The sequence below is a fragment of the Rattus norvegicus genome, chromosome 8 (assembly GCF_021556685.1).
Source record: "Rattus norvegicus strain SHRSP/BbbUtx chromosome 8, alternate assembly SHRSP_T2T, whole genome shotgun sequence".
Taxonomy (NCBI): domain Eukaryota; kingdom Metazoa; phylum Chordata; class Mammalia; order Rodentia; family Muridae; genus Rattus; species Rattus norvegicus.
This window is the reverse complement of record NC_141541.1, coordinates 88311931-88337735: the sequence shown is the minus strand read 5'-3', so window position 1 is coordinate 88337735 and position 25805 is coordinate 88311931. Positions and strand designations below refer to the sequence as shown.

The following is a 25805-nucleotide window of genomic DNA, read 5'->3' as shown; positions in this document are numbered from 1 at the left end:
AAACAGGGATTTACTTTCATTCTTCTATATGTGATTTAGCACTCTATGTTGAGTACATTGTCTTTGCCTTCGTGTATATTATTTTTGATGTTTTGGTCAAAAATTCAAATTGGTGAAGCTGCATATATTTATGTCTTGGTCCTCTATTCCATTGAAATATGCATTTTGAGTCAGCACCATGCCGTTCTTCCTATTATGGCTCTGTGACATAGTTTGAGGCCCTCTATGATGCAGCCTCCAGTGTTGTTCTTTGTGCTCAGGACTTTTGCTTTTGGTTTTTTGTTCTATGGGCATTGTTTTCTACTTCTATGAAGAATGTCACTGGACGTTTGGCTGAGATTCTGTCAAAGTTTTAGATTACTTTAGGTAAGAGAGCCATTTTCCCAATGTTAAGTCCTTGAGTGCGTGAATATGAGAGTTCTTTTCCTGTTCTACTGTCTTATTTCTTTCTTCAGCCTTTCAACGTTTTCCTTTTAGAGGTCGTTTACATCCTTGGCTACCTGGGATAAAGCCAAGTTAATCATGCCAATGATCTTTTTCATGCGTTCTTTATTTTTAAGTGGCTTTTTTTGGATAAGTTTTGCATCTATGTTCATCAGGAAGATTTCCATATAATTTTGTTTTTGTGATTTATTAGTTTTGTGATCAGGGTAATACCGACTTTGTTAAAAGAGTTTGGTAGCATTTATTCATCTTCTTTTTTATGGAACATTTAAAAAAAATCATTGGTGTTCATGATTTTTGTTTGGTTTCTTATTTCTTGCTCTGGTAAACTTCAGCAGTGAATAGGTCTGGGCCTGGAATTTGTTTTTGAGACTGGGTCTTCCTACGTAGATCAGACTGTCCTGAAACTCATAGATATCTGCTTGTCTCTGCCTACCCAGTGTTGGAATTTAAGGTGTGTGCCATTATGCCCGGACTGGAATATTTTATAGAAAAATATTTTGTTTATTCTTTGAGCCATTCACAGATGAATACAATTTATTTCGATCATACCACTCTCCATCTCTTCCCTCCAACTCCTGTAGGACCTGCCCCACCATGTATTAATACTCCTTCCAACATAATTGGATGTTTTACTATTTTTTAAAATCGTGGTTTCAATATTGTTGTTTATAGGTCTGTTTAAGCTTATCTGCTCTGGTTTATTTTTGGTTGGTGATATCCATCTAGAAATCCACCCATGTTTTCTCATTTAGAGAAATATCGTTTTTTTAAATATGTCTCAATAATATACTGGATTTTAATGGTATTTGTTGTACTGTCTTTAAGATGCTATTCCTCTTAATGGGAATGCTTGAATCTCTGGGGTCACTAACAGACTGGGTGAGGACCATGAACTGTCCAGCTGCATATATACAGTTTGTACTTTGTACATTTCTGCTACACCAGATCCTTAAAGTATTGGTATACAAAAAGTTCGGGAAGAGTATTACCAAACAGTACTTTAAAAAGATCATCATCTTAGTAGGCCTATGCATTTTACTTATTTTAGTAACCTATGCATTATAACCTTACACTGCTTGTCCTGTGTTGCTTTTCAAATGAGCTAAACTGGTAAAATATTTCATTCGAATGCTATGTATTTTGGCAGTTTTTTTAACCATATCCTTTAAAATAAAACATTTTAATTATATTAAATGGAGTTTGTAGTTCCCATTGAAACACATACTTTTGCCTTTCCTTATGATAGGGCCTGTTCCAGCCCCAACCAACCTACAGTTTACTGAAGTAACTCCGGAGAGTTTTAGGGGAACCTGGGATCACGGTGCTTCAGATGTGTCTCTCTACAGAATAACCTGGGCACCTGTCGGAAACCCAGATAAGCTGGAGGTAATGTTAGCTCTCTCCGTCTCTCCCTTCTGTCCCATTCTCTCTCCATTTGTTTAAAGGAAAGCCCAGCTGAAATACAGCTTATTTCTGTGTATCAGTGACTTTCTGTTGTGAGAAAGCACCATGGTCTAGGCAACTCAAGGAAGAGCTGATTTGGGCTTAGAGTTCCAGAGGGACAAGAGTACATTATGGTGAGGGGACCCAGGTAGCAGGCAGACGTGGCGGCCAGAGCAGGAAGTTGGGGAATCATGTCCTCAACTGCAAGCTAGGAGCAAATTAGAATTGGAGCAAGGTCGTAAGCTCTTAAAGCCCGCCTCCAGGGTTGTACTTCCTCTAGCAAGGCCACACCTCCCTTTGGCCTCTCCAAACAGCACCATCCACTGAGGACTGAGTATTCAAATGCCCGAGTCTACGGCAGCCATTTCTTTTTCAAAGCACTACATACCATTACAGATAAGTCATCTTTGACAAGTGGTTTTGGGCTCATGCTCCTCTAATGGTGCAGAGGAATAGTCCCCTGAAGATGTCAGCACAATGTCATGTGTATGCATGATCTGAATGGTATTAATTTAGTATGCATGTGATTTTTTTTCCTCTTTGTCTAAGACCATCTTAAATGGAGATGAAAATACCTTGCTGTTTGAAAATCTGGACCCCAACACTCTGTATGATGTCTCCATCACTGCCATTTATCCCGATGAGTCTGAAAGCGAGGACCTGAGTGGCAGCGAGCGCACATGTAGGTGTTAAACTTTCAACTAGGATCTCGATTATTCAAAATTAAATGTTAAAACACGGAGCTGCAGCTGCATCACTAATGTTTTACTAATTCTGTTTTCTTTCAGTGCGTCTGATACCCTTAACGACACAAGGTAAAAAATTAACCTGTTGGATTGTATGAATGAACAATGTTTAATTAACAAATAAGGCCATCGAATTCATTGCGAACAGGCCTTCTTCATTTTAATAGCAAGGTTTGCCTTTTCCAGAAGTCACCTTTCTAGAGACACTTGCTTTTTCTGTTACCTTTAGAAGAGTGTACGAGTCAGCTTGTGCTTCTGTAACAATCCACGGGACGGCATAAGCAGCAAAGACTTGGTGCTACAGGCCTGTAATTCCTGTCGCTTGGGAAGCTGAGGAGGATCATGTGTTCAAGGCCAATTTGGTCAATTTAGTGAGATCCTGATTTACAATAGAAAAACAACAACAACAACAACAAAAAAGGGTGATCAAGATGAGTCAGCAGGCCAGGGTGTTTGTCACCAACCATGATAGCCTTAGTTCAAGCTGCAGAGTCGAAGGAGAGAATTGACTCCTCCAAATGGTCCTCTGGTCACCACACATATGTGGCAGGGGCGTGTTCCACCATAAATAATCGAATGAACACATAAAGTAACACATAAAGTAACGAGCACTGGCCCGGCATCTGTAAGCGTTACCTCCAGTCTCCGGTACCACTAGAAAATGTCTGGAAAATAGTAAGTCCAAGATCAAGATATAAAGGCAGCCAGTTCTGCTCTGGGGCAGGGATCTGTATTCATCTCATTGTGCTGGTGTATGGCAGAGAGAAAGTGAGCTCTCTCTCCCACCTTCAATTATAAGGACTAATCTCCCTCGAGGGACCCACTTTCATGACATCAACCTCAAAAGCCCCATTTGCAAGTTCAAGCAAGCATCGGGGCTTCACTATTTAGGAGAACAAAGCTTGGGGTAACACATCCATTCAGTACTGAATAACCATTTAATATTCAATGACCTTATTATTGGTTACCCAGTGGTACATAGCACTCTCAGTGTCCCTGGGAATCACACAGATTTTGTTGGTTTGTTTGCTCTTGTGTTTTAGCAGAAGGTGGGGGGATTGTTCTATGTGCTCAATATGTTCTCAACCATCTTCTTTCAGCTCCAAAAAGTGGTCCACGGAACCTGCAGGTGTACAATGCCACATCTAACAGTTTGACTGTTAAGTGGGACCCTGCTAGTGGTCGTGTGCAAAAATACAGAATCACCTATCAGCCTTCAACTGGAGAAGGCAATGAGCAAACGGTAATTTGTTTTGGAAAATGTGTAATGTGGGTATGCTCTGCCTGCTGCTCTTCAACTCCCTGGAGTGTTTACAATATCTACGTTGTTAGGGAATGTGGGATTCCCTCTATTGGATAGAATCATTTGAATTTAGCCGGCTCCCCCTCTGGAGTGCATGATGGAGATACAGGATGCTCTGGTGGGACCTGATAGTTATTCTTCATAGTAACTACACATCAGTCATGTGCCCAATTTGCATGATGGTGTCTAAAACCTTTGTGAGCTGAACTGTCACTTTTGCTATCCCAGCCCTCTCTTATTTAATAGAGCCTTTGCATGTTCCCCTTGTTTAACTTAGTGGCTCGTCTGGGATCCCACCAGCTTAGCCTTTTATGAGGTGCACTTTATCCTAAGTCTAGAAGCATCACAGTTTTTAAACAGACAGGGTTATGTTTTCAGATTCACTGTCAAATGTCTTTTTTGATGAGCTCTAGAACTTTGCTGGCCTTTTTAGGGGGCAGGGTATGGGTTATATTATTTTCTTCTATAACCTCACAGAGAGACAAGGCTTGAATTTTCAATGTTAAATGTGTTGAGCTCAAGCAAGGGGATCATCTCTCTCACCAGTTTCGAAGGTTTGCAGAACTGAGGTTGGCAGTGGATAAATGCATGTAGGAAAAGGCCACTGCTCTCGCCTGGCAAATGAACTTAGCTGGACCACAAATGCCCCAATCCCCCTGGAATGGCAGTCTCTGAAATACTCAAAGCACCAAATCACTCACTCTGTGCTTACTTTGGAAAGTTGGAAGGGAGATATAAGTAGACACCCATTTCCTTCCTTATAATATTAGGTCTCTCCTAACTAAGCCCTTCCAACCTGTTACATATCAAAAGTTTCCCAAACATAGCTTTTGCCAATCCTGAGCTCTTTTGGAGAGTAGATGGTTTAAAATGAGCCATTGTAACTCAGTTGATTCAAACTGAAGATGATCCATGAAGGTTCCCCCCCAAGCCCCTGGAACTCTGATCGTTTGAGTGAATGGGTGCTAACTTGGAAACATCTGTTAGTGGTAATTCATCCAGACCTTTCCATGAGCACTCCCCATGGACAGTGCACCATTTGCGTGCCATTTTCATGTGACTTTAATTACTATGGCATAAACATCTGAATTCAGTAGGCTGTTAACAAATCGTACAAATTTTCTTTCAACAAGATAGCAAGGTGGCCTTGAGCAACGAATTAAAAACTTCAGACTCCATAACTGGAGGAAATTGAGATGTTCATACCTCAAGGCTGGTATCTTGGAGATCACTGGGAACCCCTGCCCGAGTGTGGCTTGGCGAGGGATCTGGTCACGTGGTCCACATAGCCAATGCTGTTAAGAGTGGCAGTATTTGGGGGAAACACCAAGAGCTTTACATCCTCAGCCCAACCATTTAAATGTGTTTCTAAAATAAATAAAAAACATCTGTAAAATAGCAAGAATAATACTGAATGGTGTGGAGCCTGTAAAATTACAGTTTTTTTGGTGTTTAAAAGACCCTTTGTAGCTTACTTATGATTAATGCCTTGTTTTTGGGAAGAGTTCTATGAAATGTGTTTTGGATAAAATTTCGCAGCGCTGGCGGCTAGCAAGTTGAAATATCTTTTTGAGCTCCAGTTTAAAGCTTGGAATCCTTTTCATGACTCGAGACACATACTCTACACATAAAATTCTGCTATGAGATATATTTTAAGCCTTCACTGTAGGACATGGCTCCAGAACTTGGCAAGTGTCTCACATAGTTTCCTCAGAGAAAGAATAAATTGGTGACTTGGAAAGTATAAGGCTGATGCTTACCAAGAAGTGTTTTCCTCAAGACCACAGTAGGAGGACGGCAGAACAGCGTGGTCCTGCAGAAACTGAAGCCCGACAGTCCGTACACCATCACCGTGTCATCCCAGTATCCTGATGGTGAAGGTGGCCGGATGACTGGAAGGGGCAAAACTAGTAAGTGAGACCAGAGTCTCTGCCGCCTCTTAATTACCACCATGGAACCAAATCACAGAGGAAACAATGTCTTACAGATCTTTTCTAAATTAAAAAAAATTAAGAACATTTTTAATTGATATAGAATTACATCATTTCTTGTTCCCTTTCTTTTTTTCCTTCTAGCCCTGCCCACCAGCTACCCTGCCTCAAACTCCTCCTATGACTCCCTACTCCACTTTCAGGCCTCCCTCCTTCTCTTCCTTCCTTCCTTCCTTCCTTCCTTCCTTCCTTCCTTTCTTCCTTCCTTCCTTCCTTTCTTCCCTCTCTTCCTCACTTTCCTTTTCCTTTTTGTTTTTTTTCAAACATTCTGTCTATATAAACCTGGCTGCCCTTGAAATCATAATGTAGACTAGGCTGGCCTTGAACTCACAGATATCTATCTGAATACCTCTCCTCTTAAGTGCTGGGATTAAAAGCACGTACCACCATGCCTGGCAATAGCTTCTTTTTCTTTGAGTGTGTGTGTGTGTGTGTGTGTGTGTGTGTGTAGATGTATATAAATACAACCAGCAGAGTCTGTTTTTGTTGTTTGTGTGTCTATGGTTTCAAGACTGGCCCCTTTGCATTGACTAAGCAATAAGGGGGCTTATCCCTGAGAGAGGCTAATGCTCCTCTCAGAAGTTGTTCATTGCTTGTAGTTCTTTGTCTAAGGGTAGGACCCCCATGAAAAAGTCCTCATTCCCTGTCAACTTGACCATTGGTGTTGCTACTGTTCTAGTCTTGTTTATGCAGCTATTTTTAGGAGAGACTGTTTTACTGAAGTCTTCTGAATATTCTGGCTCTTATAGTCTTTCTGTCTCCTCTTCCATGATGTTCCCTGAGCCAAGGACGAATCTTTTAAGATGGTAGCTATTCATTTTAATGTCCGTGCTTGTAGTAATGTTTTTATTTATGTGAGCAAAAGATGTCATTATCTAGCAGGATTAAAAACAAAAAGTTCAGGGACCCATAATGTCCTACAGATAGATGAGACGTGTGTCACAGAAGTGCAAATCTTTTATTTGTTTAATAATTACTTCAACAAACATCTGTGGAGACTCTGCTATGTTCTAGGTGACTTGAAGATATTGCTTAACTCGTGTTTTAGATATAGTTGCTATTAGAGCATCACAAGAGTGTACTTCCTGTGAATTCCAGAACCTCTGAATACCGTGAGGAATTTGAGAGTGTATGACCCATCTACCAGCACTTTGAGTGTTCGCTGGGACCATGCAGAAGGCAATCCTCGCCAGTACAAACTCTTCTATGCCCCAGCCGGTGGTCCAGAAGAACTGGTAATTATTATTTTTTTGAGACAGGGTTTTTCTATGTAGCTCTGGATGTCCTAGAACTTGCTGTGTAGACCAGGTAGCCCTTGAACTCACTCCTAAATGGAAAATACTAGCCTGTTTAAACTTCAGGAGATTGGTTTAAAATGGAAATAGAAAGAAGTAAGTTGTTTAAAGGTGAAGAATTTGTATTAATGTGAAGGACTTGGTAGAGGACTCATACTTGATGTTTTGGAGCCTAGGGAGTGGGGAAAGAGTGGGCTGGGTGCTGGGTGGGACCAGGAGATAAAGGGAGACAATGTATGCAGAGACGTCATAAACTTCTTGTAATTTCATTGGGCAATGCTTTTAGTTGGTATTCTATTATTTGAAGGATTAGCTCCTTTACTAGTTTCAAATTCAATACTCTGCTCTGTGTCTTATTAAACTTTTAGGTACCAATCCCTGGGAATACCAACTATGCCATTCTTAGGAACCTGCAGCCAGATACTCCATACACTGTCACAGTGGTTCCTGTCTATGCAGAAGGTGACGGCGGGCGCACATCAGATACTGGAAGGACACGTGAGTACAAAGCAGGAGAATGGACTTCCCATCATAGACATCAATCCCCACTCTAAAGAGCACATTGAGCAATGAAGACTATTAGAAAAAAAGTCAGAATGAGAAGATTAAAAATATCAAAATGACCCACAGCTCAGTTTTCAAAACTCAACCTGTTGTGTCTTGTCATTGATTTTATAGGGTAGGTTGCGGAAACCTGTTCGCGTTATTACTTGGTCGTGCATTTCTCTGGTTTGCTGCTGAAATGCGTTTGGTGTTACTTGCTTTTATCTACTATCAATGTTGTCAAACCAGTTTAAATACTTTAGCCGGCCTCTCTGGATACTGCTTAGTCTCTTGTGCACATTTAGCACTTTATGACTTTTAAGGCATACCTGTGGCTGGTCGAAGGGGATGAAGCATGGGAAGTTTCCTCCAGGGTACAATCAGGGGTCTAGAGAAGTGATGCTGTTGGTTAAGCTAGAGTTTTGGGTTAGTAAGCCGATTTAATTTTCTAAATTTTATTGATGGAAGATAATTGAGAACTGACTTGTCTCTTCATTTATCTTTTCTTTTTTAATCATAGAAGATATTCCACAGCTAGTGTTGAATAAGGAGGAATGAATGAGTGAGAGAATGAATGACTGAAAGTAGCTGACTGAATCTATTCCTTTCTGTTGGTTAGAAGGCAGCCTATAAAAGCAATCTCTGGCTCCATTAGTTATACTGGGAACCTAACTCTTCTGTTCCTCCTCCTCGTCCCGTGTTCCTGTATAGCCAGCCCAGTCCTGTTGCTCATGCTCACTGTCTTTTATTGAAAACAACATTGACTGGGCAAAGAAAGGCTAACTTTGTCTGATTTGCATTTGGAGAGTTTTCATGTGCTTTTGTGTGTAACCAGAAGTATGAAGTGGATAGGACTTTATCCCAGTACGGAGAGTGTAACTTGTGAAACAGTGATGAAAAGCTTGACATGTATAAACAGACATGAGAAATGGACACTGGCTTTCCTTTCCTCAGTGGTGAGAGGACTGGCGAGAAATGTCCAAGTGTATAACCCTACGCCCAACAGCCTCGATGTCCGCTGGGACTCTGCCCCAGGGCCAGTGCAGCAGTACCGCATTGTGTACTCCCCAGTGGCTGGGACAAGACCCTCAGAATCTGTAAGTCATTTTGTCGTATTAGAGCTCGGAAAAGAACATTGTCAATTCTGTTGTGGCTTCTGCCACAGCAGCTGACTGGGGGACAATAACTATGTCACTGCCTCTCATGTATACTACTAGGTTTCGTGATTATTAGAGTTGCACGTTTGAGTCGCATTTAGGGAGCTTTTATAACCCATCCATATGCTAGTATATTATATTTAAATAACTGTGTTTGCGAGCTATGACAGATATGGTAATTGTAAGTTCACTTAAGAAAGAATTTGGGGGAAAAAGCAAATTAGCTACGGGACACACACCGTTTCTAGAACTTTCAATAATGGATATATTGAGAAGCTACACACGTCTTTGCTATGAAAATATATTCATCACCCCTTTATTTATTAGCTCTCACAAACTGTAGAATCTCTTTAGGATTCTTCAGTATTTTTTCCAAGTGCTGACCAGGCTGTTTACCTTCTGAGGTCAGATGCAAACAGGCTTATTTGGGGAGGTCTGGTCAGAGGCTTACAGCTATCTTCCTGATAAATTCTGGTTCTGTTCTGAGAGTAGGCCAACAACATATAAACCTGAAGCTATTTGGTGTGAATAATAATGGCCCCAAAATGCTGAAAGGGAAAGAAGTTTATGGACTGACAAGTCTTTGCAAACGCGAGCGATGAACAGAGATAAGAAAATGATAAGAAGTGAATGTATTCTGGAGAGTAGCATTGATTTTCATGTTCCTTTATATAGCTTTATGGCAAAATTTCTTTCTTAATGACTTTACTCTTATCCAAAATTTCTGTCTTAACACTGAATATCTCTGCCACTATCATGGGCTCCCTTCTCTCATGTGTACATGACATTTAGGATATACCGTGAGCAAATACGCACCCTAGATATTCCGTTTGAGTCTTTATGAGGAAGGTAAATGGGAGATAATCGAAGCAAACAAGGGGGGATTTCTGAGAGTAGCTGTGTCTCATAATGTGCTGGAGGCAGACCTTGCAGAGACGCATGCTTGACTTCGAACGTGCCTGGGCGCAGCCTTTTCTGACAAATACTATTGTGCTGACTAACCGAGGGCCTGGCAAGCGTTAGCTGTCAGGCAACATTTGGCACGTTCTCTCCCCTTCAGATTGTGGTGCCAGGGAATACCCGCACGGTGCATCTGGAGAGGTTGATTCCTGACACACCCTACTCTGTGAACATCGTGGCTCTCTACTCAGATGGAGAGGGGAATCCCAGCCCTGGCCAGGGCCGAACACGTGAGGCAAACACCCTGTTTCCACTTTATCTCTTGTCATTGAGTGAGGAGGGGTGGGTGGTGGGTGATAGGTGAGGGACTCCAAGGACTCTGTGCAGGGCAGTGTAGACTCTGCATGTAATTCTGTTCGGGATTTTCCACATTCTCACTCCAGGCTCAGGCTGTGGGTCCACAACTACCTTTTGTGCTGAATGAATTTTATTTGAACGTTAAAAAAAAATCTGGGGTCTAAATGGAAGAAGTCTTTCCTCTTCCGCCCCCCCTTTTTTTTATTAACTTGAGTATTTCTTATATACATTTCGAGTGTTATTCCCTTTCCTGGTTTCCGGGCAAACATCCCCCTCCCCCTCCCCTTCTTTATGGGTGTTCCCCTCCCAACCCTCCCCCCATTGCCGCCCTCCCCCCAACAGTCTAGTTCACTGGGGGTTCAGTCTTAGCAGGACCCCCTTCTTTTTTAATGCAATGAGTTTTATTGCCAAACAGGCACTTTGGCAATGTGAAGGCTTAGCTTCTGTCCTTTAAGTGGAGGTGGTTACAGTGGTTAAAACTATCTCCTTCTTTCCCAGTCTGCATATTTCAGTGCAAATGTAGCCCTGTTTTGTTGAAAGTTCAGTACATAACTGTATCTCGGAAAGGTAGCATGTTATGCTGTGTTGTCACATGAAAAGCACAGAAGGTAGTGGACCGTACCTCAGGGGAGGAAGCATAATGAATGTGACTTCAGCGCCAGTAAGCTTGCTTCTTGTAAGCTGACCTGGAAAATGCTCTCAGGCAAGCAGCAAAACCAACTGTGTTTTATTTAGTGCCACGGAGTGGACCAAGAAATCTACGAGTCTTTGGGGAGACGACCAACAGCCTCTCTGTAGCCTGGGACCATGCTGACGGGCCAGTTCAGCAATACAGGATCATCTATTCTCCTACCGTGGGCGATCCAATTGATGAATATGTACGTATAATACCCATTGATAGGCATTTAAAAAATCACTTCACCTGGTAGGAGGGTGGGATTAAGCTTCTTTCTGAGAACTAGGCATCATTGGTTACTTCTGAGCTCTTGGATCTTGTGTGACAGGTCTCACATAGTTTTTTCTGCTGTGGGGACGACAGGAAAGTTCTGCTTGAGACTTCCATAGTGAGGCAGTGACTTGGGGACGTTTCTATTGGAAGGACTGATGGAAAAACTGTCCTATTCTACATTTCTAACTGCTTGCTTACTTGAAAAGTCCTACTATAATATGCCACATATTAATCCATAATGTCCGAACTAATGTCCTGATGATGTGAATATTCCAATCTTACCCTTCTAGACCAATTCCTCTGCGTGCTCTCCCCTTGGTATCTCAGTACTTGTCTCCATTTTCTCTAACCTCGAACTTTTTTTCTGTACTCTTTTGGTTTGGAATGTATAAATCTCTTGTTAGTTGGTTATAGGTTAACTTTCTCTATTTCTTCCTCCTTTCCCCATCCCTTTCTTTGATTCTTTCACTAAGAAACTCAGGACTTTGCATATGAGAAACAATTTCTCTACCATTGACTTACATTGGTAATCTCTTTAAACTGTTGGCAGTGTAAATATTGTATCCCCTAGACACAAGTTCAAGTTCATTCATCTCTCTTCCCTCATGCCCCCACCCCTCCATCCCCCACCCCTCCATCCCCCATCCCTCCATCCCCCATCCCTCCATCCCCCACTCCTCCATCCCCATCCCTCCATCCCCATCTCTCCATCCCCCACCCCCATCCCCCACCCCTCCATCCCCATCCCTACATCCCCCATCCTTCCATCCCCCACCCCTCCATCCCCCATCCTTCCATCCCCCACCCCTCCATCCCCCATCCCTCCATCCCCCACCCCCATCCCCCACCCCTCCATCCCCATCCCTCCATCCCCCATCCCTCCATCCCCCACCCCCATCCCCCATCCTTTCTCTTTTTCTTCTTTTACCTCTTCCTTTTTGTGGGACTGGGGACTAACCAGGGTCTTGTGTGTATGCTAGTCAAACACTCCACTTTGGGGCTACCGTCTTTAACCCTTCAAGTTTCTTGGAATTTCCTTATAGTTGGAAAACTGCAGACACTGACATTTATTGATTGATTTCTGTGACAAGCTCCTAGATTGGCTCAAATGGTAACTGTAAGCTAGTTAGATGTGCGGTTTGCAGCCCTGTCGCTGCTGTATCCTTTTTGAACCGTTCTCCTTCCACACGCTTTTTCATGTGGAGAAATATCCAACCTCTTGATTTTGGCACAACAATCTCTAATTGAAGTCCTCTTTTATTAAGAGGAAACAGGTAATTGTCAATTAGAATTTTTAAGAATCAAAACGAGATAAACAATGTCACTACTCATGTTTAGTATTATTTCTTCCATGCTGGGGAAAATGTTCCTAAAATGATTTCTGAGAATGTTTCTTTTAGCAGTTCACTGTTTGTAGTTATGGGAGCCCAGGCCAGGAGGCTTAGCCACAGTGTTTGTACATGACAAGGGAGGTTGGGAAGTGCATAGATCATTTGTCTTTGAAAAGGGAGTTTAGTACATTTTCCATTTCCTCTTTTTCAAAGTACACATAATTAGTATCAACTAAACCAATACTCTTGAGGGTGGAAACCTGTCCATTTTTTCCCTGACTGACGGACACCTGGTCCATAGCATGTCCTCTGCTTGGAAATGTGACGTGCTATGATAACATACTCAGACACAGCGACTCAGTGATAGGCTCCGAGTGTTGTTTGTGTTACTGTCTTTAGAGCTTGTACTCTCCAGAGATGCTCAGCCCTACGACTGCATCTGGCTGGTCTGGGATTTCAGCCAATATCTGTGAGGCCTTCAACTCTTCTCCCAAGCTGTGTAGAGGCAGGGTAGATAATGTGCCTTTCCCCGAGCATTTTGAAACAAATTATGAAGAATCTGTTTTTAATTATGGGGCTGTATAAAAACAGCCTGGGCTTCTGATCTGGGGGTCCTCTTGTTGAAAGTGAATGGTAACTTGAACTTTCCTTACAGACCACAGTTCCAGGCAGGAGAAACAATGTAATACTGCAGCCCCTGCAACCTGACACTCCATATAAAATTACTGTCATTGCCATTTATGAGGATGGAGATGGTGGCCATCTAACTGGAAACGGGAGGACTGGTCAGTGCTGACTTATATTTATTTGCTCTTTTAAGTGCTCAGGTTTTTAATGTCACTATACCACTAAAACTGAGACCCACTACCTTTACCAGTGTATGTCAGATACTACACTGATAACACATCATATTCGACATTAGACATTGAACGTTGTGAAGATGATGACACAAGAACATAATTTATTTCTTAACCACTTAAAGGTACAAGCAGAGGAGCAAAAGGGTGACAGGAATCTGAATATTTTCTGTTGCTTGAGATTATCTTTTTCTTTTTAGTGCACTCTGTGAAATGTTACAGTGTGCATGGTGTCAAGTGAGGCTGTAGGTGTAAGTCAATGTGGTATTAGCTAGACATCCTCTGGTACACTTGAATCGTAATGCAGAAATAGAGAAACAAAATGATGACATCTTTCTAAAGGTGTAGATTAAAATTATTGCCTCAGATAATCTACAGAGAGTAAACAGTGTATGGGCCCACCCTTTGATCTTTACTGGTGGCAATTTTGTTTGGTTTAAAGATTCTCTAACCTATTTTTTTCTTGACAGCCTTTAAAAATATGCTTACCTCGAAGCCTTGTCGAGAGCTGCCAATGCCCTTGGCCTGAGATACGGCCTGTGGCTCTTCTGATATACAGTAGCCAAGGCTTGGGAGCCACTGGTTCCCACAAGGCAGGCTGGGTTCCAGTTGTGTAAACACAGACACTGTGTTTTCTTCCTTGATTTAGAAAATCTACTTGGTTACAAGGTTTATGTCTCTTTATGCACTCACTTTCTGAAAGTCTTTCTGGGCTTCCATGTTCTTGAAAACATCAGATAACTTGAGAAAGGCAACATTGGGATGCTTGTAATAGAAAAGCTGACTGGAGTAGATTCAGCTCCATGTCTGCAGCTTGGAAATCTGTGCTATTTATTGACATTCTAGTGACTCTAGGTGTTTCTTGATGAGCAACTCACTTTCCCACTTTCTCAAGCTTAAAATATATCTTGATAACTTTTTGGGGACTGTGGAGTATTTCAGAATTTTGTGCTTACCAAAATGATAAATAAACTTTGATTTCTGTAGGCAGGGCCAAAGCTATGTCTAGTTTTCCTCATGGAAGTAAGTTTTCATGTTGGATTAGTCATTTCTTCAATGCCATGGATAACTCTGTGGCTATGCAGAGTACCACACACAAAATACTATGGATTTTGCAAGTTACATATTTTGGGAGAGAATATACATTTGTGGCAAAACTTCTGACAGACTGAGACTCTAGGCTGTGTGGAGGACAGGGAGGGTTAGGGAAAGAATATTACTTCAGACATTGTCTTGTTGGTCTGTTGTGAAGACCACGTCTTATTTATGGAATGAGATGCTGACCAGATAGTCTGCAATGTGCCTTCTAGTTCTAATACTGTGCAATGTACAATATTTAAAGATCCGAGATCTTTCTTAATATCTTTAGTCCTGATCACACACCAGCCCAGAACCATGCTATTGAATCTTCTGAAAAACACCTATTCCAGAGTCCATTCGAATTGCTGTTTGAATTTTCAAAACTATTAAGTTTTTTTTAGAACACGACAATGGCTCTTTAATTATTTTCTGGATAAGAAAATTTCAGGATATTAAAAAATTAAGCTGCTCTCAAGGGAATGTCCTGACAAGTCAGTGATGTGTACCCATGTTTCCTTGCAGTGGGTCTGCTTCCGCCTCAGAACATGCACATCTCTGACGAATGGTACACAAGGTTCCGAGTGTCCTGGGACCCTTCACCCTCACCAGTCCTTGGATATAAAATTGTGTACAAGCCAGTGGGTAAGGAACCACGGTTTTCATAACAGGAATATATTGGAAAGTTTTATTGTGACAAATATTTAATCTTAATTGGGAGGTTTATACCCCACCTTTGATCATTTAGTTCCCAGATAAATAACATACATCTTTTATATTTATAAGCCTTAATCAGCACTAAAGCTGGGCAGATATCTATCTTCTCTGCTACTATGTCTACTTCCTCACCAATAACCCCGAGTTATAACTTGCCATGTTCTGTCTGGGCTGCTTTTAACTTGAATTGACCAACCCTCATGGCCATATTTTTATGACTTACCTAACCCATGACTTCTTCTGTCTTCTCCTCTTTCCAGCTTCTCTCCTCTTCACCCTTGTGGTCTCTCCTCAGACCCCAGGCCTGGGAAACCAAACTCCACCTATCACTTTTCTGCCCAGCTATAGGCTTGTAGGTTTCTTTATTCACCAATGAGGGATAACTGGGGCACGGTTACATAGAATCACTTGTGTATGTGCAGATTCTCTCATATCTGGGAGGCAACTAGGTCTTTTGGAGCAGTATTTCGCATTACAATACACAGCAAAAGACCAAACTTCAACAAGTCTTTTGCATATGATTGTAAATTAATTATGGATTATATTTAGCCCAGTCTAGCTTTAAATGAATGAGACTTAAATTACGATTTATCTTGGGCTCTGCGCAATTACTGGGTGATTAGCCCCAATCTAATTCTCTAATTATTCTGGCCACTTCCTCAACTGTGCTCTGCCCAAGTTGCTGTTTGAAATCTTCTAGATTATTTCTGCTTTAGCAATCTGGCATCTTGGAGAGGCGTTTCCCTCCAGCACCTGCTGCTGGCCTATTGTGACTAATGGAAGCCTACCTCCTGCTCTCTTCATCTTCTCCATGTCCCTCTTTCCTTTTCCTTCTCTTCATTGTCCTTATCTGTGCCCCCCACCCCAGCACAGTAACTCAAACCCTACTCTCTCTATTCCTCCAGTAATTGGCTGTTGACAGCTTTATTTAACTGAGAGTTTTGAATTGGGGAGTAAAGTCTACCTGGCGTCACTTGGTGTGTGTGTGAGGATCTGTTCGTCAGGGGTAACCAGATCTTGGGAGGCTGTATTTAGCATTTGAATACATAGTAGTACCAGACCAATCCCCAACATATGATAGTATCAGACTATACTTCCTACTATTGGATTCTCCTATAAATACATTATGTCCTTTTGTACTAGAGGTACTATTTCCAGAAACAGCCTTTAAGTCATCAGCCTAAAATATCATTATCACTCTGGGTGCATACGAGACTCTCATTAAACTTTACAATTGAAAATGCTGATCTGTGGCTATTCTCCAGTGGATGGTCCTCACACCCCAGAGCATTAGTCAGCATAAAGTGTACTTAATGGACTACTAAACCAAAAAGAGGATACCATTTGGAGAGGGATGGGTAATAAGGATAGATTTAGGAGGAGTTGGGGAAAGAGTGGAAATGAATATGACCAAAACACGTTGGGAGAGATTCTCAAATAATTAATAAAAATATTATATAAAAGAAAAGCTTTGCATCGTACACAAAGTACACAGATTGAAGATGTTGATATTCTCTCGTCATCTATGTTATGATGATCATGAAATAATGGATATTAAACCATTATAAATGTCTATACTTTCCTCATTGCACTAAACAGTTATTCCACGTGAGGTCGGGGTTTTATGCATTGTAGTTTATTCAGGCTTGCTTCAGCTCCTCAGTGACATTTTCACTTAAATCAGCATCACCTTGAGTAAACAATTTGATAAGTTTTATCAGCGTCAAATCTCTTAGGGCATCTGTGAACAATGCAAAGGAGAGAAAGCAGGAGAAAGCAAATGTGAACCTATACCAGACTCAGAGGACCTTCAGCGTGCAGGGGTTTTAATCACTGAGGATCCACGGTAAACAACAAGTATGGAATGTAGTTCAGGATAGATGTCCTCATCACTACAGTGGAAACAAATGTCAATTGAGTCTGTAGTCTGTGGAAGGCACCATGCTGGCTAATTAGGGCTTTAAAAAATGAGAGAATGAGTTTCTGACTTTATCTCCATGCTGTGCTGTGCTTTGAGGATGGGAGTGAAGCTGGTGCTTACAGATTCCTGGTCGCTGCCCACTGTGGCATGAGAAAAGAGCCTGAAGGACGACTGGACTTGATGCGCTCATCCTAATAGTTGATTTTTCAAGTTAATAGCTTTCATTTTGAACAAAAACGAAGACAAGTGATTATGTCCTTCTGTGTCCTTCCTTTTGTTTTTAAAGGTTCCAATGAGCCCATGGAAGCCTTTGTTGGAGAAGTGACGTCATACACTTTACACAACCTCAATCCCAGCACTACCTATGATGTCAGTGTTTATGCACAGTATGACTCTGGACTCAGCGTTCCCCTCACAGATCAAGGCACCACGTGTGAGTTATGCATCATGTTGTGGTTGTAAGAAACGTAGTAGAACTTTCCAGGCTGTTCTCTCGCAATCTTACCCTCTCTCCTGTGCACATGTCTTCTGCAACATCACAAAGGGTCGTGGCTCTCGGTCTCCCTAAGGCTGAGACACTTTAATACAGTTCCTCATGTCCTGCTGACCCCCAACCAGCATTTCTTCATTGCTAATTCATGACTGTAATTTTTGCTACTGTTATAAGTGGTAATGTAAATATCTGATATGAAGGGTGTCTGATGTGCAGGATATCTGATATGCATCCCCTGTGAAAGGGTCATTCAACCTCAAAGGGGTTGAGACCCATAGGTTGAAAACCACTGACACAGATAGACAATTTAGTGTCCAGTTAACAACATCTATATAAATATCTAAGTAACTTAGTAGACTTATACACGTATATAAGAAGAGGAACTGATTTTATTTATTTATTTATTTTTATTGGTTTTATTTTTTTTATGGTCCAGTTGTTACTTCCCTCCTGGTCTGCCCTCCCACAATTCCTCATCCCATTCCTCCTCCCCCCCTGGAGGAAGTGGTTTTTATTTGATATAGAATATTATATTTTGATTTTTAAAATACTAAACTTATACATTGTCATTTAACCCATAGTTATCTGTGTAAAATTCTATTGCAGTTTTTTTGACATTGAATGTTAATATATATATCACCTGTATTCATTGATATAGTCTAATAGAAATACTGACTCAGCAATTTGTCTCTTAGATTTTGTTGTCCTCATGTTTTTTTGATAAGTTTTATAGGATTCAGCAGCTTGTACATCAGATATTTTTACTTTTTTCTGTAAATGACATTCATAATTTTGAGGGACTGTATAATTTCTTTTCCTTGAAAATCACTGATGGAAACCAGGCATGGTGGCTCATACCTTTAATCCCAGCACGTGGGAGGCAGAGGTAGGTGGACCTGTATGAGTTTGAGGCCAGCCTGGTCTGTATAGTGAATTCCAGGACAGCCACAGCAGCTATATAGGGCGACCCTGTTCAAGGAAAAAAGAAAACAAAATCATCAACGGAGAAGCAGGATGATTTTGTCTCTGCCACATTTTCAGACATGTTTCATGTAAGTTTCTCGTAACAGTGCAAGATTTCAAGCATTTGTTTTATTTTTCATCCACAGTGTGTGCTTGAACATCACGTTATGGTGAAAGCTATGCATTTCTTCTGTACTACACATAGTGAATCTATTTTTTTCTTTCCTCTGTAGTGTACTTAAATGTGACAGATCTGAAAACTTACCAGGTTGGATGGGACACCTTCTGTGTCAAATGGTCACCTCACCGGGCAGCGACCTCTTACAGGCTAAAGCTGAGTCCTGCCGATGGTATGTGAAAAGGAAACAACCTGAGCCTGTGGTAGCAGCATCTTTACTGGAAGCCAAGCACATTTCGTTGTGTTTATAAGCCATTATATAAACATGCCCTCCCAGACAGTGGATGATAACACTTGTTTTTTCCTCTGGTCACAATCAGGAACCAGGGGACAAGAAATAACAGTGAGAGGATCAGAGACCAGTCACTGCTTCACTGGCCTCTCCCCGGAGGCTGAGTATGGCGTTACTGTTTTTGTGCAGACACCAAATCTCGAGGGGCCGGGTGTCCCCATCAAAGAACAGACGAGTAAGTTCTGAGGAATCTGGAGCATAGAATGTTCCAAGTGTGGGCGACTTCCGAGTCTTCTCCCCTGGGGTAGCAGTAATAGGATGAGCAGGGTGTGTGGCTATGTCAGGATCTTTGTCTGTAGTGCTTGTCTTTATTGGTGGTATTTTAAAATGCTTCAGTGTTTCTTCTTATTTTATGTGTATTGGTATTTTGCCTGCATATATGTCTGTATGAAAGTGTTGGCTCTCCTAGAACTGGATTTACAGTCAGGTAAAGCTGCCATGTGGGTGCAGGGCATTGAACCCTGATTCTCTAGAAGAGCGACTGGTGCTCCTAATGACTGAGTCATCTCTCCAACCCCTATTATGGTATTCTAAGAATAGGGCCGAAGAAGAATGAGATGGTTCTGACGTAGGTTCTCCCTCTGAACTTCTGTTGTCTGCTCCATAATTGATCTGAGAGTTGACTGAGGGTGCACAGTCTAGCTAGGAAGGAATCTCCTTTAGTTATTGTCAATGGGCTGGACCTCTGCTTTCTAAGTCTTGATTTGTTTTTAAGGGTTAAAGCCCCATTTCCTTGTGGGCTAGGCAATGTGCGTGTTATATTTTTCTAACTGTTGCTTTGAAATACTAGCTGTGAAACCAACAGAGGCTCCCACAGAACCGCCCACGCCTTCACCTCCTCCCACTATCCCACCTGCCCGTGATGGTAAGTAACGTTAACACAAAAAGATAAAACCAGGCTGTGGGGAATCCTAGACTCATGCCACGTGCACGCCATTTACATCCGACTCAGAATGTTCTGATATTATGTCTGCTGAAGGGTTTTTGCAGAGGAAACAAAGATGAACAGTTATTTGTTTTTCTTTTCCTAGGCACATTTTGGGGTGAATCATGTCAGTTCTAATCCAACCCAGGCCTTTAGCTAGGGCTGTTTCCTTAGTTTTGCAGCAAAAGCTCTAAAGGGACCTTCCATCTTCTCCACAGTCACACTGTTGCCTCTTTGCTCTGCTGATTGCTGGCATCAACACACACTGTGAACCTTTCTGGCTATATCTGAAATCTAATCACTTAGGCCATTGACTTTGGAATTCCTGGCTCCTGAACTGAGAAGAGACCCAGATTACACAAAGCTAAAAATATTTCCATTCATCAAAATCTGAGACACGATTGTCAGTTGCAGTGAACTGGTAAAAAACAGACAGAACTATTAAGGCTGTTGTCTCAGTAATTTGAGGGCCTCTTCTCTTCTCTTCTCTTCTCTTCTCTTCTCTTCTCTTCTCTTCTCTTCTCTTCTCTTCTCTTCTCCTCTCCCCTTCCCTTCTCTTCTCTTCTCTTCTTTATCTTCTTTCTCCTCCTCCCCTCCTCCTCCCCCCCTCCTCCTCTACCTCCTCCTCCTCCTCCTCTTTTACTTCATGTCGCATCAAGTCCATTTTAAGCAAAAAGATTTGGTTGATTCTTTTTTCACACTTTGATTTTTAGAAAACATTTCAATTTTCAGTGTTTTTCTTTCATAGTATAAGGATTTAGATGGTTGTAACCTTATTAAAAGTGCTATATAACTAAAATTAAAAAATTAAAGTGTATTATTTAGAGACTAAAATAAGAGCTTTATTCATATTAGACCGTTGAAAGAATTGAGGCTTAAAACATGCTAGGTTTGTAAAAAGATAGCCTTTATTTCCTATTGAAGTCTCAGGTTCAGAACATCTTAAGCAGAAAACACAGTAATCATGGACCCTACTCCTTACCCTTCTCATCCCCAACTCTCACTCGCATGACCAGATTGGGGCAGCCACGGCAGTGGTTGAGGCTCCATTCACATTATCATCATGATCCACAGCCCAGTTTGCTCTTGAAGTTATATTTGTACATGTTAAGTTTGGATGAATTCAGGTTTTTCTAAACATTGCCCTAGAAATTGTTCTTTTGGGTTGCAAGTCCAAAATGAGTCAAGTCAAAAAGATGTTGTGTTAGAGAGAAAGAAGAGAAGAGAAGAGAAGAGAAGAGAGAGAGAGAGAGAGAGAGAGAGAGAGAGAGAGAGAGAGAGAGAGAGAGAAGAGGCTGGCCATGAACACTTGGAGAGGGGGGAGGAGAATGGGGAGAGCGAGGGTAAAGGACTAGAGAACAGAGCAATAGCAAGAAGGCAAGAGAGAGAGGATTGTTGCCAGGTAATTGTGGGGCAGAGCCTAGACAAAATACTAACAAAAGATACCTATCTCTTTTCTTTCCTTACTTATGGTTCTGATGCTATAATTTCTAAGCAAAGAAAACTTTTTTTGTCCTAAATATTTGATAATTATATTAGAAATCTCTGACCTGCTGATGACCTTTTAAATTTTGATATTGATGCTTTTCAGCTGGTTCCCTTCATCCATTGTTTGAGGCAGCTTGAAGGATTGCATGCGGCAAGAGGCTATCATTGAGTAATAAATTTAATCAGTGCATTCCCAGAACTAAAGCTGAGGGTCACTTAGATCAGGCCTTTTCAACATTCCTGTACATTTGAGAAATCTGGTCATCTTACTATTTCTGGTTCATGATCCTGGCTAGGCTGAGGAGGCCACATTTCTTCCTGGCTCAAAGATGGCGCTGTTCCCAGTGTAGCCATTCTGAGAGTTTTAAGGTTTTATATGATTTTCAATAACGCAGTGTCATATGATGAGAAAATTAAGGAGATTTGTATTTTCCTTTTTTTTTCAGTATGCAAAGGGGCCAAGGCAGATATTGTGTTCCTGACGGATGCCTCTTGGAGTATTGGAGATGACAATTTTAACAAAGTTGTAAAATTTATTTTTAATACTGTGGGGGCCTTTGATGAAATCAGCCCTGCTGGGATTCAGGTGAACATTTTATTATTTGTAGTGTCTACTGTTTTTTTATTTGTAATTCCTATGGTTTTCTTTCCACTTGTTATTAAAGTAGAAAGTCATTTCAGTATAAGTTCTCTTTTTACCTTGATGGTTTACTATGTACATTACATTTGTCTTTGGGAAGTAATTTGGTGCTTGGGGATAAACAAATAGTAAAATATATATTCCTTTAGCTTTTCTCTTTGTCCAGATGATGTTCCTGTTGGAGAACTTAGGGGACTCTAACTCTAACGTTCTACTTGAAACTTCCAACAAAACACATTCTATGAAAGGCCATCCAAAGTTCTGCACATTAAATGTGCTGTTATGTCATGCCCTTAACATGAGAATAGTGGTTGGAAAGGGTGTGTGCCTACTCTGTTATTACATCGCATACATTATCCCAGCCAGAAGCATGTCCATTAGTGACCCGAAGGATAGTTAGTTTGTTTTTCTAGAATGGTAATTACCAATTATATTACTGTGGAATCACTTCCAGTGTGTTTTCTTTTGTACTCGAGTAGGAGCTTAGAGAAGTTTATGTTTCTACAAGAAACATCAAAGAGTAATTAATCATTTTATTGTAATCTGTCACAAAACAAAGAGCCTTCTCTACTCTTCCCAGGATACTATTGGAAAGATGAACATCCACCCTCCACAGTTCTCTAAAGCCTTCTAGGTGATGTTCCAAACTCCTTTGAGAATGTCATCCAAGTGATTATTGGCTACTTTTTTGAATTTCCAAAAGCAATGGCTATTATAGCTTATTAACTTCACTTGATCATATGATTATCAAGCCTTAAAGCAATTCTATGACGTAAATACAATTATCCTGATAAGAAAACCAACACCCGGAAAAGTAGGGACGGCTCAGTGTTGCATATCTATAGTTAGACAGAACTAGGACCTGAGCCAGTGAATCTTGACTACATACCACTAGATCGTGCTTTCAAGTAAATCATACTGTTTTGTCATGACAGTAATTATGATGATACTATGACATTTTTATTTACTATGAAGAGTGAATTAGGTCCATGAAAAGGAGAAGGCGGTTGAGAGCCAACTGTCCGTGAGTCAGGATGGTTTTACTCTTGTTTCTGACACTGGGATCTCATCGTTATGCTGGTTGACCCATCTCATTTTACATTTCAGATAAATGCACATATGAATATTTTTGGCAGTAATTTAAATGATGGCAGTTTCATTGGAGATGAGAAATTAGAAAGTGTAATGAGACTACAGCACTCATGGTTACATTATTAAGCATTAAGAGTTTAAAACATCTTGATACATCCAAGATCCTGCTTTGCCACTGGAGGAATTACTGGAAAGACTGAGGTCCAACTGGATGACTGACACTTGCCTCTAAACTTATTTTCTTTCAGGTTTCTTTTGTGCAGTACAGTGATGAGGTCAAGTCTGAATTCAAGCTGAACACATACAACGATAAGGCTCTAGCCCTTGGAGCCCTCCAGAACATTCGGTACAGAGGAGGAAACACAAGAACAGGTACTCTATGGCAGCATTGGTATGGGGTTCCTCTTCCTGGGGTAGGCAAGGTAGTCTAATGGTCACACCCTCTGTCACCTGGGCATGGTTAGTGGGTAGGTCTCACTGAAATGACACTAAAGTGCTCAAACCACACTCTGTAGGCAAGGCCCTCACGTTTATCAAGGAGAAGGTCTTGACCTGGGAAAGTGGCATGAGGAAGAATGTCCCGAAGGTGCTAGTTGTGGTCACAGATGGCCGGTCACAGGATGAGGTGAAGAAGGCAGCCTTTATCATCCAGCAGTCAGGTAAGCGCAAGCATGGACTTCATGGTGTATAAGACGTCAAGTTTTAAGTGTGCAAGGATGGTAGTAAAAGAACCAAATTTTGTTTCACTGTATACCTTTTAACTATAATTTCTGTTTAATTATGGAATAGGTTGCTAATCCCTTAAAAATGACACTCTTTTCAAGAGATGCGGTTCAGGGCTGTCAACTGAATCTCCCCGACAGAAGGTGGAAGAGGACAGAAGGCTATGATAAAAGAATAATCCTAGGCCAGGCTTCTTGCTATAGCACAAATGAGTCTTGATTCTAGGTCCTGTGCAAGGAACATCATAGCATTCCTTCTGCCATAGCTCATCCTTGCAGATGCAGACTGAATGAAGGTTGTCAGTAGGCGGTCTGCAAACAATTATGCAAGTCTCTGGGAGATGGTGATGGTGATTATTTTGCTAACCAGACATTGTAGGAGCCCCTAGGTGACATGGCTCTGTCAACTTATTGTTCAGACTTATTAGAGGTGAAAGCAGGCCTCTTTAGGATCGGTATGAATATCGTCTCTCCTGCCACTAGCTCAAGCAGGGCCTTGGGTGAGAATAGTTTGGAAAGTATTTTGTACTATGTGTGATCTGCCGTACTCAACGGTAGATGACTTTGTTAAATGGAACATCAGCTCCTGTGTAATTGTGTGGCTGAAACTGTAAGTGATGGTGAGTGTCAAAGTCATTTCATTTACTTTTATCTTTAATTTTAAGTTATATAAAATAATAGTTTTCCTTATGGAATTCTCATGCACAGTTAATTTTGATTGCCCCTCTCCAACTTGCTCCTCTCTTCCTTCTCCTCATGCCCCATCCCTGTTTGTACCCTTCCATGGCTGGTATTTCTCCATCTACTTTAATTCACACATGCTCTGTTACTCTCTTCATGCCTTCCCTTAAAGCTTATTTTTCTAATGGGCGCTTTTCTAATTATTGGTATCTGTTGACGCACAGGTCTTATGAGTACACATGTGTACACATTAGAAACCAGGATCTGCTTTTGAGAGACCAGGTAGCATTCTGAGCCTTGGTTACCTTACTTAATGAAAGAGATGAACTGATAAAAGTGTGGTGCACACACAAATGTTTATGTCTGTAAATGTCCTCATATAGCCTGTTTGTGATGATGTCAAATAGATCATTTAGAATAAAACTACTCGTATTTACTTAAAGAGTAGAATGTTTGTTCTCAGCAAGAGGTGTACTATCATTTTAAAAGTGGTCAAAGTGTTTGAGGCCAAGTTTGATGATTAAAACAAACCAGCTTTAAGAATTCAACTTTAAAACTTAAAGCAGGTTTAAGTTGTTAAGGGAATCAACAGAACAGTTGAACTTTTGTGCATTTGAATTGTGGATCCAGGGAAGACCATGTATGCAGAATAGTCCTTCTACTATTAAAAGCTTCATGTTTAATTGTTGGGGTGTCATTTGAAAAGACTCAGTGAATTGAATTTTATAAGCCAGAAAATAGGATGACAGTGAAGAGGCTTCTATTCATTAAAGAGTACACATTCTTCTCCTAGAGGAGTTTGTGTCAAATAAAAGGACTTGATGTCCATGCTGAGCAAATTCAGCATGGTTTATGATGCTTTCATTTTGGATTTCTTAAATAACAAAATATGCAAAGAGGCTATGTAATTCCCTTGTCAATGTGTCTCGGCAGGGTTCAGTGTATTCGTTGTTGGTGTGGCTGATGTGGACTACAATGAGCTCGCCAACATTGCCAGCAAGCCCAGTGAGAGGCACGTGTTCATTGTGGACGACTTTGAATCTTTTGAGAAGATCGAGGACAATCTTATCACATTTGTTTGTGAAACTGCCACTTCAAGTAAGTCACGCTCAGCACACAGACAGGACCTTATTGAGAAATGACTGCTTATAGGCAGTTATCCATACTGTGTGGGATCACGCCCAGGGCATAAATAGATTCTGGGAAATCTCTTGAAACCGATGAATCATTGCTCTTTTGAGATCGTTCTAAATGAGTTCTTGCCAGAAGTCCATTTTTAGCATTAAAGATGTAATAA

The 25805-nt window shown here is 41.1% G+C and overlaps 1 protein-coding gene across 4 annotated transcripts in view; it reads left to right on the top strand.

The window, feature by feature from the left end:
* Col12a1 (collagen type XII alpha 1 chain) overlaps nucleotides 1–25805 on the top strand; it is a 117783-nt gene that overhangs the window by 58868 nt on the left and 33110 nt on the right. For all 4 annotated transcript variants that reach the window (NM_013142.1, XM_087560602.1, XM_087560604.1 and 1 more), the window contains 20 exon segments: nucleotides 1694–1833; nucleotides 2440–2572; nucleotides 2679–2705; nucleotides 3737–3879; nucleotides 5720–5849; nucleotides 7029–7165; nucleotides 7594–7723; nucleotides 8723–8865; nucleotides 9986–10115; nucleotides 10918–11060; nucleotides 13118–13247; nucleotides 14922–15041; nucleotides 17321–17467; nucleotides 18724–18840; nucleotides 18989–19135; nucleotides 19751–19825; nucleotides 21820–21959; nucleotides 23354–23477; nucleotides 23621–23764; nucleotides 25442–25606. In NM_013142.1, the coding sequence (NP_037274.1) occupies nucleotides 1694–1833; nucleotides 2440–2572; nucleotides 2679–2705; nucleotides 3737–3879; nucleotides 5720–5849; nucleotides 7029–7165; nucleotides 7594–7723; nucleotides 8723–8865; nucleotides 9986–10115; nucleotides 10918–11060; nucleotides 13118–13247; nucleotides 14922–15041; nucleotides 17321–17467; nucleotides 18724–18840; nucleotides 18989–19135; nucleotides 19751–19825; nucleotides 21820–21959; nucleotides 23354–23477; nucleotides 23621–23764; nucleotides 25442–25606 (2565 nt within the window).